General features: G+C 37.8%; 1 protein-coding gene and 1 long non-coding RNA gene across 5 annotated transcripts in view; one reads left to right on the forward strand and one right to left on the reverse strand.

The window, feature by feature from the left end:
* The window catches only part of LOC108436216 (collagen alpha-1(XXV) chain), a 218122-nt gene that overhangs the window by 133896 nt on the left and 65280 nt on the right, over positions 1-18946 (forward strand). For all 4 annotated transcript variants that reach the window (XM_017712568.2, XM_037545797.1, XM_037545804.1 and 1 more), the window contains exons 5-6: positions 4351-4377; positions 9729-9755. In XM_017712568.2, the coding sequence (XP_017568057.1) occupies positions 4351-4377; positions 9729-9755 (54 nt within the window). The remainder of the gene's footprint in view (positions 1-4350; positions 4378-9728; positions 9756-18946) is intronic.
* LOC119265389 lies at positions 571-2036 on the reverse strand. The gene is made up of 2 exons (XR_005131625.1): positions 1958-2036; positions 571-756 (listed from the first exon to the last, which is right to left on the reverse strand). It is a non-coding gene; the product is annotated as an uncharacterized LOC119265389 (long non-coding RNA).

An 18946-nucleotide genomic window follows, 5' to 3' on the forward strand; every position in this document is an offset into this window, starting at 1 on the left:
AGCCAGTTCAGCAGACCAGTTTTTGTATTAAAGCCATGGCTTTTTGACCTGTTAATGAGCCACTATAACCACTGCTTTATATTGTAGTTTTTTTTTTTAGTTTTTGAAATGTCTGTTTTCTTTTTGTTGTCCTCAGACCACAATTTCATTTAGCCAGTCAGTGCCGGTATGTGACTGGTATAAACTTGGTAAATTAAAATCCTGCTGGACACAATGTATGGTAAAAAGTATTCAAGCAAAATCCAAGTCAGATTTTATGTCCATAAAATCATGTGGCTATATGCTCCCATGCTGTTCTGCATATGGAGAAGATATGTTGTAATGTCTGATGTCTGAAACCTGACTCTGAAATCTGAGGATGTCCTAAAGTATACACAGTATTGCCATCACTCTGCAGATCAGTCACTGACACTGTTCCAGTTCAGTTATTCAACTTAGTCAAAGATATTTAGCTTAAATAAAGCTTTATTTTATCTTAATCTCTGCGCCATTTACCACCAAAGAAACTGTCGGTACTTTGTCAGTTAGCTCATATTCCCTCTGTCAAACAGTTAAAATGCTGTGCTCAAATGTTGTCTACATAAGCTTTATTTAATCACTTATAAGTGCCAGCACATGTTTATATGGATTTGATGCTCAAAAAAGACATTTGCTCATTATCCTTTATTGTGATAAAGCACAGACATGTGCACTAATACATGCTTTAAGGTTCACAGTTGTAGCCTCAGCACTCCAGTTTAAAACTGCCTTCTGGAGCTGTGAAGAGGAAGAGGATTAAGTTTTTTTTAGGAAAAAATGAACTGAAATTGTAGACACATTTGAGTTTAAGTAGTAATAAAACCAGAGAAAATAAAACGCCGTTAGCAGCCATGCTATAACTGTGCCATGGCAAATATATTTGGATATTTGGATCAGCCTATGATGTTTTGTGATAACTTAGCATTGGTTCTGCGCAATATTAGCACCACTAATATATGCCTGGAATTTTACTGATTTATCTGGCAAACTGTATCACTCCTGGTGACCTGCACCAAAAGTTTCTAGCTAAATTCTGTCTTAGACACAGAAGACCTAGCCAATTAAGAAGTTGACAAATATGTTTTGAATTTTTTTCCTATTGTATCAGCAGGAAATAGCTAAGCATGTGATCATGAATGCTTTGTTTTCACGAAACTATATTTTCTTTGAATCAGATTGTTGTACCTAGTTGCCATATGCAAGTAATTGGCAGAAAGCAGCGATGCTTAAATTTTTCCATTCAACTGAATCAGTTCTGAGAACACTGTAAAAAAATAGCTGAGCTATATCTAATGCATCCTTGAGTCAAAACTGTGATTATTCTAATTGTAGTAAATGCAGTTTTTGTTAAATGGCTTTTAACAATAGCTCAATGAAAATTAAATAAAAAATATATTTCAAAATTGAAAAATACCATGTAATTGTTTTAACTAAACAGCACAGCCTTCTGGTGGTCTGGAAGAATGACATTTAAAATTTGCGTGTCCATAAATTCCTTTAAAGGAAATATTTGCTGTTCTTTAACCAATCCATTCATTTTGAGATCGGTGTCCTTAATAATCAACCTTCAGTCGTTTTTACCATCGACTTTTTGAATGTCAGCACCAGACCTACATTATTATTCTGTCTGATATGACAGCTTCAACACTGTTGTCTCTCAAAATAACATGCAACAAAAAAACAGAGCTTAAAATTTAAATGAGAATCACAAATTATTGCTATTTTTTCATCTCAGATTATATCTATGGAACTGGCAGCTGTTACTGGCACCATTTTCAGCAAACTGGTCTCTATCAATATCCAGGCCTTGAACAGACAGACTGTCATGTTCATGACCACAGATGCCTATCATGGACAAGAAAACTCATCATTCACATTTAGCCGATTACTCTACTGACCCTGACACAGTGCAGGTGAAGATCATGTCTAATCTTCTCACCTCACTGACACTCCACGGGGGAGGACTGCAGCTCCCTGGAACTCCTCCATCAAATGTCAGGCTCAGGCTGAAAGGGTTTTGATAAGGCTCACACTCTGTGTAGTGAAGATGCAAAGGGCAAAGACAGAAAAGCCACACAGCTCAGAGGTTTTCACTTTCCTTTACTTCAACTTAGTCAATAGGTATAGAAAGTGATGTAAGCGTGTATATTATCATAATTTATTATAAACATATTATAAGGATGCAGCTGCACTGTTCTGTGAGGTCATTCTTACCCACAAGTCAAACGTTAGGCTCTATAATGAGTCAACCTACTGTCCCCTGGTACTGACCTCCTTCAGTCTGAATAATTCTTCACTGCATAGCATGAGCAATTTACTTGTTCATGATAGTCTGCAATTGTCTTTGTGCTTCCGTAGCTCAAATAGTGTTATTCTGGCCATGACCTTATCTGGAACCATCTTGTGGTCATCTGGACCATTAATCTGTCTGTCTTTGTGTTTCTGCCCATCCATCTATCTATCAATCCATCTATTTATTTATCAGTCCATCGATTTATATCGATATATCGATCTATCTTTCTATCTATCTGTCTGTCTATCTATCTGGTTATGTACCTACCTGGTTATCTGCGTGTCTATTTTTCTATCTATTTATTTACTGGTCTGTCTGTCTACCTGTGTCGTTTATTTGGCTATTGATCTATCTACTGATCTATCTGTCCATATCTGTCTGTCCATCTAGTTATCTCTCTATTTGTCTATGTATCTGCCTTCCTTTCTGTGTATGTCAGTCTGTCTATATAGCTCTCTATCTGTGTATTGAGTGCGCAAACATAGTAACATTTAGTGTGATTTGTGCCTGAACAATTAATTATTAATAGACTCTTACAACAGAACATCACTATATCATTAATGCGGATTTCTAAATTTCTACAGCAAATGGTTTACTATCTCACTCACTCACTCACTCACTCACTCACTCACTCACACACACACGATTCACCTATTGTGAAGAAATCCTGGAGGAGCAAGGCTTCTGGTGCATGCAAGGATAGCAGGTGTCTAACTGCACCATCACATTCTCTGCACCAAACGTTTTCTTCTGAGTGTTACAGCATACGACCACATGTGTTTGCATTTTAGAACTTCCTTCTCAGTGTTTTCCCACTACAATGTTGAGAAATGAAAAAGAAATGTATCCTTTCCACCTCAGCAACAAATGCAACACAAGTTGGGCAATTTGCCGTGCAGAACAGCATAGCAGTCATAACTTTAGACAAGAAAAATAGATCCAGTTCAAATTTATTTCTGGTTTTGTTCCAGTCCATGTGTCCAGGGTTATTAAAAAACAATCTATGTTTAATGAAATGCAAAGTCATATGAGGTAATTTGGAATTTGGGGTTGGAGCCCAGAGGTTGTTAACTGATTGGTGCAGCAGGCCTGCAAGCGAAACACTCAGTGAGTGAAAATGAACACCATGCTTTAATTTGCCAGATGAGACTGAGAAACAAGCAGGCAGTAAAGCTGTGATCAGTAGCTGGGTTTCTGAATGGCAGTTCATATGGCTGTGGCACACAACTTGCATATAATCCAGAAAGGTTTAAAGCTCAAGCGTGAAGGTTTTTTTTCTCTTTCACAAAACTTTGAACGTAGTTTTTTTTTTTTTTTTACAAAAGTAAAATAACAAACCCAACAAATTGCATTAATAAAGAGCTACTGTGAATAATGCCAAGTTAACTTGGATAATATTAATCTTCTTATTGTGTTTTGTTGCCCTGTTATGTTACCCCATAATGGCTGGATAGAAAGCCACAGTATAATGCAAGGCTTTGAGCATTTACTTTTCTGGAACTGTGCATATTTTTGGGCCTAGCATCCTATTGGAACAAAATGCTACTATGACAGAGATCCTGTTGGAGTAATCTACCAATTGTCTGCACACATCCAGTTCCTCCAAATGAACTTAATGAACCAGCGTACCATCATTACATACGCTGGTCTATAATCAAGAAAGGAACTTTGACATGATCATTTGATGAAAGCAACTGCAGATTTGGGTTTTTTTTTTTTTTTTTTGGTGAAGGATGTGGCAAATTAGCTAAGACACCACTTTGGTTTGATTGCATATTCAGTGAGCAAGATACTAAAAAGACTGTACAGACCATAAACTAGTAAAAGCCAGACTGTAGAAAGCCTTAGGTGCTGAAAAGATTCAGCTGGGTACAATTACCTCTAAACAAAAGCTTTCAGTTAATAAGAGAAGACTAGACCAGGGACTTATTTGTTGGTGGAAAATTGTGGCTAATGAAATTTCATAAGCATAAGATTCATACTGCATGCAAAGCAATTCTTTCTGAGAGTAAATAATACCTTATGTTTCTCCCTAACAGGGTCCACCTGGTCCAAAAGGTGATAAGGTAAGCATTCTCCTTACAGCAGTTATCTAACAGTGTGTTTGGGAACTCTGTTGTCTAACAACAAATCATAGCTGAGTATGTCAGAAATTCAGAATGTCGTTAGTTTGTCTTTTTCAAGTCAAGCAATGTTTCTGATGATTCTATTTATCTAGTAGAGAAATGTAATTAAGAAAACTGATTCAATACTGCTGCTTTGGTTTAAAAGATAAATTAATAGATGGTGAATATTAGAGAGAACAGTGTGGATAATATATATCCCATGATACAAAAACCATGAACATAATTTGACACTTTATTTTCAATGACAAATTCTCTTTTATGACACATAGCATGTACACCACCATAGCTGCCTTTTTTGGCCCTACCCTGTGAAATCCATTTTGCCTCATGTTATGCCTTCACCTCTGTCCTAAGCAGATTCTGTTCCATAAGGAATGTATTTGAATGACACTTCGTAGCCAATTCCATTGCAATGTGAAGTGGCCCTGACCTCAAGGCTCATTTCGGGATATCTAAATCCCCACATCGTTCACAAATCCACTGTGCCCTACATTATTGCCTTCACACCAGGGCCCAGGCTGAAGTGCTTTAACGCTTCGCCGAGCATCCCTCTATAAAATGAATGCCGAGCATGAGAAATAACCACACTGTCTCTTTATTAGAGTGTACACCAGGCGACCAATCGGTACCAATGAAGCTCCAATGTGGAAAGATTAAAACCATGCATTAAAACCATGCAAATATGTGAGGTTTCCCAAGCTCACACAGCATGGAAAGATGCCGCTGGAGTTTCTTGATGGACATCACGAAAAGAGCCACAAACCTTTCACTAACTGGTTAGTAACTGTATCATTTAGGCAAAAATCAGAGGCTTTTATGAGTCACTTGATAAGGCTGGGGAGAGCATTGCTAAAGCAAGGCCGAAAGTTACAATTTCCATGATGTACCCTTTCCATCATAACTCTTCCTGTGAACCCGAATATTAGTTTAAAACATAAATGCAACTATAAAGAGACATAAACATTCTTAAGTGTTTGGATGAGCAAAAGTCTGGGAAAATTAAGGTTTAAATAACTGTCCGCAAGAAGTGGATAATTGACAGTTAGCTAAATTAGATCCACCCGTTGAGAGATTCGGCATTCATCTCTGCCCAGGCACTGCCATTTAGTGTTTGTCGTATCTTTCACCACAAACCTCCAAGTCCAATACAGACAGTGCTCTGAAGACGTGCCAACTCAACAGCCGTGCCTAACGCAGGTCATCAAGCATAGATTACTCTCAATCTAAAGTCACGTGGCCATGTGCTCATGACATTAAATTATGGGTTGCTGGTAAAATATATTAAACCTCACAGTCTTTTTCACCTTGACACACTGTATACACAAATGTATTTGCACTGTTTACCAATTAGCAAGAAGTATTGGCAGTTTCTGGTAAGACATTTGACTCATTAAGCCTTTGGCCCACACTGCCCCAATTTTTACCCCAGTTTGCCCCTTCCAACAAATTTTCCTAATCTTAAGTAATTTTCCAGGTCGAGAATTGAAAGTGTTTGATGGCACAGATGATCCGGTAGCATGGAAAGGAACGATTATTGCCAAAGAACCAAGACAGGAATCAATAACATTGCAACAGAAATATTTCAAGATTTTGAATAAGATTCAGTTTAAGCACTGACCAAATTATGCCAACAAATCTGGAAAACAGCTCAGTGGCTGGCAAATTGGAAGGAGATCAGTTTATATCCTAATACAATAAAAGAGAAAAAGAGTATGTAAACTACAGCACAATTTACTTAATATTACATGACAGTAAAATTACACTTAAATCATTCAATTCAGACTACAGCCTTACATCAAAAGAGAACTGTCAGATATACAAACAGGATTCAGGAAAGGCAGTGGAACAAGAGATATAATAGCGGGTGTACACTGGATTATTGAAAAATAGGATTTTAAGTTCAAAAGGAGTTCAAGAAGAAAGTCAGCATGTGCTTCATTGACTACAGCAAAGCTTCTGACTGTGTCGACTACATGAAATTATGCAATATCTTTAGGAAAGTGAGGAGCATCTCAATCTAATGAAGAATCTCTACACTGATCAACAAGCGACGGCCAGGACAGAAAATGGACAAACAGAATGGTTCCACATGTGAAAAGGAATGACAAGTGCCAAAGGCTGCACACTGTCAGCATACCTGTTCTTTGTGTATGCAGAACATTTGAGAGAAGAAAATGATCAAGGATTGGTGGAAGAAAAATCATTAACTTTAATATGCAGATGTTAGCAAAATATGCTCATAGCAGACACTCTGAAGAACCGGCTGACGGCTGAAGAATCGCCTGAAAAGATAGGACTTCAGCTCAATTTAAAAAGGGTATGACAAAAAACTACTACATTTCCATTGATGGAGAAGATGTGGATATTCAATGGTAGACAGTTTTGGCATCTGTTATTAACAACAGAGGATCCAGCACTCAAGATTGGTTGGTATAGTGTGGTGGTTGGTATAGTGTGGTAGGTAACAAGTCTACCTTCTATGCTGTAGACTGGGGTTCAATCCCAACCTGGGCAAACACCCTACACTATACCAATAAGAGTCCTTCGGCAAGACTTCGAATACCACCTTCGCCTACCTGTGTAAAAATGATCAAATTGTAAGTCGCTCTGGATAAGAGTGTCTGCCAAATACCATGTAAGATATATGACACAGATTAGTACAAGGATGTAGGAGCTTTAAAAGGTCTTTAAAGCAAGCTTTATTTCAACATAGATAAAAATGATCCAGGCTGTGCCCTTCTCTTCTGTTTTTATATAGAATTTATATATTATTTATATTATTTATATCATATTTATATATGAGAAAAGTGGACACAATCAAGCTCAGAAAAATTATAGATGCCTTTGAACTGTTGGTAAAGACTTCCATGGTTGGCAAAGAAAACAAACAAATGGATCCTTGAACAGTCTCTCATTTGAAAACCAGGCCAACCAAACCAAAGCGCTCTTACTCTCATATTCTGAGAAAAAAAAACAATTCATTGGAAAAGATCATTATGCCTGAAAGAGTTGGAAGTGAAAGAGGAATAGGATGACCAGCAATGAGATGGATGGCTGGATACAATCAGAGGAATCATGAACTAGTCATTCAGAAGCCTGTAGACCAAAACAGATGGCAGGGTATTCTGGAGAAACACTATCGATATGGTTGCCAGGAGTCAGAAATGACTTGATGGCACTTAACAATAATGTTCCTTAACTACTCAAGATGTCCCCTTCTCAGGAACAATTTGGTTAGGAACTATTTTTTTTCTAAAGTGCAGCTTTAGCTTAAACACAAACATTCCTGCTACATAAAGAGTTGTTCCCTTTTCACACAGACATATTAGGTATGTATGTGTCAGAAGAACAGCTGTAGTCTTTGCAATGTGTTCAAGTGCCAATTTCTAGAGAAGAAAAGAGGGTACAACACACAACGAGCTTCGGTTACAAAGGCACTCACAATCGCAGATCACCCCCATTATCACGTGATACAAACAAAGCTTAACAGGACAGGACCTGCTTATGCTTTTATGCACTCTCAAGAAGTATAGCAAAAACATGAACTAAGGATGAACATGGGGTTGAAATGCATACATGACAGTCAGAACTGGAAAAATTGAACTAGCAGCTGACTTAAAATTGTAAAGAGATTATATGCTTGAGCTCAACAAGCAGCTTCTCTGTGCATGCACATCTTTTCACCTTTTTTTCTTTTTTCCTAGCCCTCTTTTTGACTGCTGTCTGAATTACATGTTCAATTACATTGCTGACCACATCAAATTCTCTTCAGAGCTCAATCGGAGGGCTAATGATTAACTTCCCCTCTAACGGTCTCAGATCCATCTCACTCAGTCCAAATGAGCTTGTGACCTGGAACATTCAAAGGGGTTAAAATCAGGCTAAAAATAATGTAGTGCATGTTTGTGTGTTGGCCATCAGCTTTAGAGATACAGGAGCATTCTATGGACATGGCTTATAGACATAGGACACAGAATGAGTCTCGGTATTGCTGAGGATGCTTCTTCATGTCTTTGGGAAGCAGTTAGAGATCGTAACCTACTGTAACCATCATTTCTCACTACAGCTCTTTAAGTAATTTCCAAAGTGGTCCCCAGACTGAATTGATGTAGTTTAATCTCATCACATTTGCAAAATTGGGGGAAAATGCAAGAAAGTAACAGCTGTGTTTTGACGCCTACATTACCTCTAGACCTTTAATAAGCAGGGAGGAGATAATCCTCCTGCTGCTCCTCTTAAAGTCTATGCCAGTGAGTGTCCAAAATGAGCCTTAGAGAAATGTAGGTTGAGTCATTTTAAATCATACCACTGCTTAGTCACACTGTGCCTCTGGCGTGTACACAGAGAAAGCTTCGGGCAAGCCTGTATTTGCAGATACAAAAGAAGCCAGAAGACTAAATGATATGGTGGTTGTTCCCCCTTTTCAGCCACAGCAGGATAAGTAAGGAGCCTATAACACCCCCCCCCCCCAACCCCCAAACACAAACACCACAAATATACTCACACTTACTTCCCTTGACTCTCACACAAGGCAGCCCTCTTCAACCTCCAGCCCCTGTCGTCATCAGTGTGTGTTATCATAAGTGATTTTACCCTCAGCTGTGCTGTATTCTTGGGTATGTGGGTATTAGCTTACTTCATCAATGTGCTTTGAATTAAGTCTTGATGATGCTTTCCTGTGTATCTAGACTCAGACTAGGCCTTAAATGACTCATGACTTGACTTAAGACTTGTGAAATTTCAGCATGTAAAAACATTAACAAAATTTGGGCCACCAACATTAATGCTGTATATACATAAAACTTTGTTTTATTTGTGACTTTTTTGTCAGACTGTACAGTCATTCACTGTCATTACAGTAATAATGTTCTCACGCATCAGGTTTGATACAAATAATGAACATTCAAGCTCTATGTGCAGTCTGTGCCATGTTTAAGACATACTTTTGTAAAATGCAATAGCTGCAGCTAGTAATGAGATTAAACAAAAATTTTCAACCAAAGACTCAAGACTTACATCCCAGAGACCCAAGACTCGACTCACACCGGATAGACTCATGACTCGACTTAGACTCACAGTCCAAAAACTCGTCACAAACTTGACTCAGATTCGAACTCTTGTGACTCGATTCCAAATGGACTTGATATTCAACACTTGAGTTGGACTTGGGCATGAAGTGACTTGCCCATCATCCCTGCCATTGACCACCTTGGGTATGAAGTGACCATTACCATCTCTGGCATGATATTACAAAATGACTCTCCCTTTTTTTCCTCTTTTTTTTTTTATAGGGTGACCAAGGCGACCAGGGGCCGCGGGTATGTGGTCTGCACAAGCATGCTCTTTTGGTTTTTGATGTGTTGATGAATGTATGTCTCCTGTGTGAAACCATGGACTGAATGTTTGAGATGCATGCGATTTTGTGGACAGTGCGTATTATTTAAGCTTTCCAAGCATAACAAAGCTCCAATAGAGCGAGTGAATGAGGCACAGGGGGGTTGAACTATAAACACCTGAGGAACCCATTAAGAAAGATCGGTGCCTTTGGACTGCTTCTGCTGCTTAAAAGACCGTCTGCTTGGTGGCCAGAACAAAAACAAATGTGACTGAGCTTAAGTTTATTGTAATTTGATATAGCCTTTTCTACCAAAAAAAATCGAAATCTTACCATTCTATACTACACAATGACACACGAACACTATACACTGAGAGCTCATTTGAAGAACGTAATTATTTCCAGCTCAGTTGCTTGACATTTTGATAAATTCACACCTCTGAGAGGATGATTATGAAGTGCACGCTTTGCAACAGCTGGCAAATTATGAAATAAATCACTGGCATATCTCATTCCCGTATCTGCTTGCATGCAGGCTGTCTAAGTCATCACCCCTCAGTTGGGCTAAATACAAGACCCTTCTGACTGTGAACGACCTGCTGTATTAAGTCTATATGTCTTTATTGCATTAAGTGCTTGCCCTGCTCTTGCTCTCTCCATTACTTTGCTGTCTTTTTCTTTATATCTATCATCATCTTGGACAGACTCCAAGGGGGCCACAGTTGCTTAAAGTGTCTCTAATTGATTCCCCCCCCACATGTGGGGAGCATGTTGAGGTTAACTTGTGGTGACAGAACGTAGCCGCTGGCCCACCATCAGACCTCTTAATCACATCTGACACTGTCGCCCATATCCCACAGATGCCCACACAGGCTTCTCAAGAGCGAGCCTTCGTCAAGGCTCTCAGTCTGGACGCTTAGCTCACTATGGGTTTACCACTCAGAGTATTCTGCTGGACATTGTTCACTGATAGTGATTTTTCATTAGGTAAGCAAGTTAGTTTTGACAGTGTAGATACAGAACATTTAGGTCCCGCAAAGAGAACCTTACCTAACCCAAACCGCTTTAAGGCAGATGCAAAAACATGGGCATTTCTGATGTTTAATCTGCACTAATGTGCAGTAATGCAGTTTCTTAATGGCGGTGCTGTGTGTTTTTGTAATGATTTTTGTAATTTTGTAATAATGTGATCTAACAAAGCTGATTTTATTCAATTTAGCTTAGATGTTAATTCAGTTTGTCTCACAAACTACCATTTTGATCAAGAAAACATGAATAGGTCATCAACACATCAGTCATGTTTTATTGTTACTCTGATAACAGAACAATAAGTGCTTAACAGTTGTGTTGTGAATTCTCTCATGCGCTCAGATAACATCATCCAACAATAAAGAAAGCACTGTGCCTCTTTTATGTTGTGACAGAAAATGCAGCAGAATACAAAACTATGGTGGCTGAGAAGAAGACCCAACAAACTGCAAATAAAAACAAGCTGCAAAATGCAGAAAGCACTTTCATCAAAATGACCAATACATTTCACAAATGCACAGCAAAAACAGAAAACACATGCAACTTCAAATGTTACAAAGCCAGTCTCAACACAACGGAAGTGAGCCACAACACAATGAAAATGTCTCTGTAAGACTCAAAGGGCCCAAAGGGTATGGAACATCTATGATGGAAAATCACATTGTCCTCCAGGAACACCCCTGATGTGGTGTGACTGTCTTTGCAGCATTTCTGAAGTTGCATGTGTTTTCTGTGTTTGCAGTGCATTTATGAAACATAGCGTCGGTCTCATAATTTTGCTGAAAGTTTTCTGTGAATTTGCAGGGCGTTTGTACAACACAGCGCCCATGTTGTCATTTTGATGAAAGTGCTTTCTGCGTCTTGCAGCTCGTTTTTTATTTGCAGTTTGTTGGGTCTTCTCAGCCACCAAGACACCAAAAAACACTAATTTCACATGCTGATATTTTGCTGTAGATTTATTTTAGAATCTTATAAAATATAGCACAGTGTTTATAGAACTTCATGAAAATAGTAATATTTTATAATGATTTGGATTTGATTAATAGTTATTATTCCATTTCTTGACATCCAAACAAAAACAAAATTTAATATGCAGACTTGATCCTTTTGATGTAAAATGTAAATGTAATTCACTGCGTAACTCCCTATGCAATTAAATGCAGATCTGCATTATATGTGGTAGTAGACCAAGCACTCCGCCAGCTCCCAACTCTGCATTCTTCCAGACTAAACTCAGTTGGAATCCTGATCTTTCTCTTAGATAGAATTTCAAGGATTAGTGTATGATCTGTACATTCTAACCAGGGAAATGGAGTCATCCACCGTGAAGGAACTCAATCCTGTGCCACCTAGGAGTGAATGAAAGGGAATCCCCTGGCTTTCCCACTGTGATCCATCTTATAGGACAAATAAACAGCACCAAATTCTTATTACATACAGGCGGGTATGTTTGTGTAATTAACTTTCCATCATAACTACATGAGCCAATCACACAGAGAACAGACTATTAAGAGTGAAGAGGTTAGAACTGCTTGTGACCTAATTAAATTACCCACCAGGGTGACATATTGACTTTGCACATTAAATTAGTGAGGAAATGTAGTGGAACAAAATTAGGGAGATTTTCTTAATGGGCAAACTAGGAAATGTGATATTTACCCTTGACACTGTTTTTCTGAAAAAATTAAAACCAGATTCAAGGGTAGATGTTCAGTCCTCAGAAGAACTTACTACTAATTTATTACACAGAGCTACTCTTCATAGACTTGGACAGTCTAATAATTATTTTTCTTCATCAGTGCACAGAACAACAAAGTCTAGATATAAAGAAAACACTGAAAACTATTCTGTTTGAGCTCAGGCTTTGAATTTTATTCACAGTTCATATAAAATTTCTCAGGTACAACTTTTATGACAAAATAAGCCCTCAAAATCCTTAGAATTTGTGACTTCAAAAAATATATATATTTAAGCATCCCATCACATTTTTCAGCCCACGCAAGATGCCTTGTTGTGATAAATGAAAGCAATTTAGTAAGTATGTCTGCATGCACATGAGTAGTTTCGATATTAGTCTGACTGCAACTGCTAATCTAACTAAGCTGTGATCATGTAAACAATACAGGTCTGTTGTCGTAGTCCAACTAATGTTTTCGTTGACCTAAGCTGAGTCCCAATAATAACATATGATCCAGGTCAATATTGGCCTGTCAGACAAATTTGGAGAGGGAAATGCTTAGATCATTCCTCTGATTGTTCTTTGACATTTTGCTTCTTTTTCTGTACTGTTACATATGCAATGACAGCTTTTTGACACCAAAACAAACATGAATCCCTGAAGTCGAAAGAGCTCCCCCCTTAAATACATCTATTCAAAAATCCAGTTCCAAAAAAAGTTGGCACAGGTGTGAAATGCTAATAATAACAATGCAGTAATGTGTACATGTTGTTTGACCTGTATTAAATTGCAAATGGTACAAAAACACAATATTGTATGTTTTACCTAATAAACTTTTTTGTTTTGTATAAATATTTCCCAAACTTTATGTCTGCAACACATTCTTAAAAATTTGGGACAGGAACATTTCTTTTTAAAAACACAGTTTTTGGGGACTAAAGACACAAAGTAATCTATTTTTGAATTTTGATTATGCAGCCATGCTGCTGTAACATGTGCAGAATGTGGTGTGGTATTGTCATGTTGAAATAAGCATGGACATCCCTGAAAAAGATTGTCAACATATGTTGATCTAAAATGTGTTCAGCATTAACATTCACAGATGTGCAAGTTACCCACTAATACCCTCAATACCATGATAGATGTTTGCTTTTGAACTTTATGCTGGTAACAGTCTGGGTGGTTATTTTCTTCTTTGGCCCCAAAAATGCAACATCCATTACTTCTATAAACAATCTAAAAGATTCAGTCAGCAGACCATAAAATGTTTCCGCTGTTCATCAGTCCATTGCAGATGAGCTTGAGCCCAGAAGTCGGCAGTGTTTCTGGATGTTGTTTATAGTATATGGCTTCCATTGTGCACAGTACAGTCTTAACTTGATTTATGGATGTAGTTTGTTGATAACGGTTTTTCAGAGTATTTCTAACACGCAAGTTTTTTTATGCAGAACCGTCTGAGCAGTTGATGGTTTCAGGCATTCAGTTGTGTTTTTTAGACCTTTACGCACAGATATTTCTTCGGATTTCTTGAATCTTTTGAAGATGTGATGTACTTTTGATGATATTTTGATTATATTATGTACTGTAAAGGATGAAATGCCTAAAATCCAACTGCTCACTACAGAACATTATTTTAAAATTTATATTATTTAGTGATATATTTTTTGCAAACTGGTGAGCCTAAATACATCCTTACTCACAAAGGACAGTGGTTTTTGAATATTTCTCTTGTACTCAACCCTGTTGAAGACGTTTTCACAATATTGCTAGTATTACATTGCTGTTGTTCCAATTTTTTCAAATATGTTGCAGGCATCGATTTCAGAATGAGCATATATTAAAAAAATCAAACAAACAAAAAACAAATCAAGTTGTTAAGATAAAACATTAAAGGACTTGTCTTTGTACTACTTTTGTTTAAATACAAGTCCAAGTGGATTTGACTGCTTTCTGGCTCTATTTGCATTTTACATACTGTCTCAACTTTTCTGGAATTGGGTTTGTACTACTGCCTTAAAAGGGGGTTCTTTAAGGGTACTTCAATAAAGGCATTGGTTATATAGGATCATGACAATATAATGCACTATTTGGATGCTTAGATGGTTCTGTACAGTTCAGAAAATGGTTAATGTGCTATTCAAATTATATAATATGTACTGTATGTCTTTATCGTTCTATGATACTTTTAAAAATGATTCTGTATTGCACCCAGAAGGGTTCTGTTGTTGTTTTGGGACCATAGAGTGCGATTTTAAGTTGTTAATTACATGCACTTTTATATGTACTGCTTAGCAACAGTAATTTTCTTCTCTTACTGGCTGATTAGAACACGAAGCTCAAATTGTAGCTCTATCAAACTGTTAAATTTCCAGAGCAATAATATAAAAGCAAAGACATTTTTAAAAACATACAAGTTTTGAAGAAAAAAAAAACTTGAGTCTTCTACTTTACATTCAGATATTTTAACCACAATTTCAAGCAGTATTGGCTGCAAAGATCCTCACATCACCTATCACTTCCAGATGAACTGATAATCATGGCAGTTGTGGGAAACATCATAAAATACCCATGGCAGGGCTGTTCCACCCACTGTTATGCATATGTCAGGGTCATGGCTCTCCACCCTCCAGATTCCTTAGTTAAGGGGACACCAGGTCAAAGGGTGAATAAGCAGCATATAAAACAGAGCCTAGTAAAAACAAACACAAATGGTAGCCACCAGTGCCTTATACCCATTAACTTGAATTAATGGCTGAAGTTTGCCATTGTCAAGAGGTGTGTGGTCTGAAAACTCTCTGATAAACGTTCAGAGCCATGAAAAATCTATATGGCCTTTGCTATTTGAGCAAGAAGGCTAGTCCAGCCGTGGAAGTTTTATGTTGTGCAGTCGTGCATGTGTACACATACAACTCAAGTCATGCTGCTTTCATGCAGTGGAGTTGAGATTTGGGATTTACCCAGTGTGCAATCTCTCCACAAATGTCAGAGGCATTATTCAATTTCCAAGATCTAAAAAGATATTCTAGGACAATGAGTTTTGCATGCCATGCCTCAGAAACCCAAAATGCCTTTAAAAATAAACTGATTTAAACCAATTTGATGAGTTTTGCAAGATACATGACAGGCCAAGGCTATCAAGCCTTCAGGTTTCAATCAATACACTTCTTTAAATCATTGAATCCATCTGCACTCAAGTATGGATAATCAACTGCACTACATACAGCGTGGAGACTGCTAGTCTTTTGGTGCAAGGGAGGACAAAAAATAAGATGAAGATAAGTAAAACAGACTTCTTAAGTTTTCCTGTGTGTAAGCTAAAGGGCCACAGTATACACCAAATCTGAGATGAAAGTGATGTTAAACTGGGCACAGTGTGCTATTTAATAATTTCTTAAAATTCATGTTCAAGTTCAATTGGCAGGTCCATCTTCTGCCCACAAATGCATTCTTTTTAGAAATTGTTGCGAGATTGAACAAGCTTTGAGTGTTAATGAAAAATCCTTTTCACCCTAACAAGACTTGTTTTTTCTCAAAATATTTTAATTTCTGCGTCAGACCACTACAGCATTTGCTTAGGATTGAAACATGACATAGAAAATCCAGTTAAAAGTCAACTTAAAACCAAAACCTTTTTCTCCTACCATACTTACCGATAACCCTGCATGCAAAAACAAGACAGCTAGAAATCATTAATTTTGAATGAGAGCATAAGCAAAATGTTGCACCCATTAATCATTTCTGTTCAGATACAAATTGAAAGAAAGGTGCTGAGATGTGACATATTATGAATTTGTTATTTTAGTGCTGCTCAATCCATGTCATCAGCTGATTAGAGAGATCAGAGATCTGTCTGTACAAATAGCAACAAGGAGAAAGCTTTTTTGAGCATCAAAGGCAAAGTGAATTTAAGAAGAGGTGGCGTGAGCAGTGAGTCCCCCCAAAGTTGAAAAGAAACCTATGCCACTGCTTTATGGTATAGAAAATGAGTTACAGAGCTACAGAGCTAGACTATGTTATTGTAACAAACTAAAGCTAGGCAGATTGGAAAATGACAAGGAATTTCCCACCTTGCTAATGTTAGCTTGAAAACATGACAAAAAATAAACCCTTTGCCAGGTCTGTCATAACAGTGTGACCTTTTGAAAAGAATACTGTGTTGGCCACTACAATTTCTCTTTAGATTGAATATGATTTATTCCTGTGTTTTGTAAAGCTGGTCCAACCTAGCAACATTTGTAATGAAAGAATGCATTTGTGAGTGGAGCATGGATGGGTCAATTGGCTTCATCTAATAAATGATGGAAAAACAGTGTGGATCATGACAATAACTTATACTGCTGTTGGATTCAATGTTAAAGGCAATTTACTATCACTGCATGCTTCCACAGCAACACTTAACATCTGCCACGGAGCAAAACAGAACAATTTGCAAATAGTTAGGATTCTCACAGAACCACTGTGATATTACCATTCACACCCTGGTCCATGTATGCAGGAAAACTGTGGACTACATAAACCCACACCTAGTTTGAAACTGTTCTACAGAGACATTGCAGTATGTTCTTTATTCTTGCCTGAGGGGAAACCAACGAACCTTCCTTTGGTCGACTTATGTTGGACATATTTTCTTGTTTTCCACAACTAGAAGACATTACTGTAACACATGGAGGCCACTGTGGCCAAGTTTATGGTACATAAAGCCAGCTTATATTAGCCACAGGCATCTTGTAAAAGGTGGTGGGATCAGTGCTAAATCTCACTGTCTCCAAGCAAATTGATCAAGCCCATCATAAAACTAACAGGATGAAGCAGAAGCAGTGCTCTGCCAGCTTTCGTTGGAGTACTACATAACTCAAGAGGCCTAGACGGAGTGTTCTTCCCATAATTCTCAAGTGCCTGCTCCCCTTTTTTTATTTGGAGGATGTTTGCGGTTATTAGTAACACACTGCACAACATTGGCTCATTACCTTGAGTTATTGTAATCCTGTTTGAAAGTGCATCTTCACTTAAGCACTGAAACAGGAGACAAGCAAAATTTCCCAAGCTTCCATCTATTCAACGAACCATGCAATTTAAATTACATCCCAAACATGGTGGGATGGAATATCCCATAAATGTGGTATTTCCTCATGTTTACAATTACTAAAAGCTGTTTAGACTAATTCTTGGAATAATTTTTTAGACTAGATTTTCAGGCTGTATTGGGGTGCGTAATAAAGCAAACATTTTACGACACACTCAGAATTACATTTTTACTATTACAGTTTTATGTATTAGGGCAAATTTAAAAAGAATCAGGAAACATTTCCCCTGACAAATCCTTTTGTTCTAAACTGACAGGTGTTTGGCCAAGCATGAAGAAAAAAAACTTCAAAGATGAAAAGTCTAATTTATTTGGCACATGAAACAGGAGCCCAAATCCAAACTTATGCCTTGCTGAGATGAAAATGAGTCTCTGATCCAACATTTAACAACACATTTCTGTTTAAAAGCAGCTCAGTCAAACTACATGGGCAACGTGTCCCGACTGCTGCGCCTCAGTTTGATCCCAAGGGCGATGTGAAGTGCTTGGTGGATCTGTCCAATGCTGTACATGTTGGTTTGCATTTGTCATGTTGTCTGGTTGTATGGTTGTGTTTGTGTTGTGCCGTTTTGTCCTCAGGGACTTCCTGGTCTGCCCACCCTGGCTGCATTGCACAGCAATCAAATCCTGACTGTGAAGGTTTGTTGGAGTGGCCTAGCTGCTCAGGCAGACTCTATGGCACACACACTGAGATGACATACATCCTCCACACATTTGTCCCCTGGACCACTCAATGACAGTGGCACAACTGTGTCTGATTAATCGAGCCCAATCAATTGCTTTCATGCCCCTGAGCTACCGGCAGCCCCAATAAAAAAATGGGGTTCTTTTCTATATACTGTAGAGTGCCAAGGATACAGGAAAAGAGAATGAGCAGTGCTGGCAGCTTTGTCGAAAATAAAAAAAGCAAAAAGGCGTAATCTACAATTAATTAGAAACAGGATTTAGGTTCTAACCCAGATATGGTCTGGACTGCAACCATGTAAGTGGGGGAAAAAAAAAAAAACGAGAAAGGCACATTATATGATAAAGTGGCAAAATGTTTTTAAAGTGAATGCCCATGGTTCACCGCAGATCTACTCCTTTCAACACCTGCATGAAATATTTAAAAATATCCCTCACATGTAATGATTAGGTTATTTTATTTAAATGACAAATGTACTGTGCAAAAGTCTGAGACTATCTTTTATTCATTTCATTTTTAATCAAAACAGCCATTTAATTATTCATGTTTCAGAAGATATTAAAGGCAAACGAAAATAAGTGAAAGGTTCCAAAAAATATATTAAACAATATAGAGAAAATGGAACGCCTAACAACCATGCAAGACCTGGTAGACCACCAAAAGTGTCAGTATCAGATAAACAGTACCAAAAGCTTTCAT

This window comes from Pygocentrus nattereri, chromosome 2 (genome assembly GCF_015220715.1).
Source record: "Pygocentrus nattereri isolate fPygNat1 chromosome 2, fPygNat1.pri, whole genome shotgun sequence".
NCBI lineage: Eukaryota > Metazoa > Chordata > Actinopteri > Characiformes > Serrasalmidae > Pygocentrus > Pygocentrus nattereri.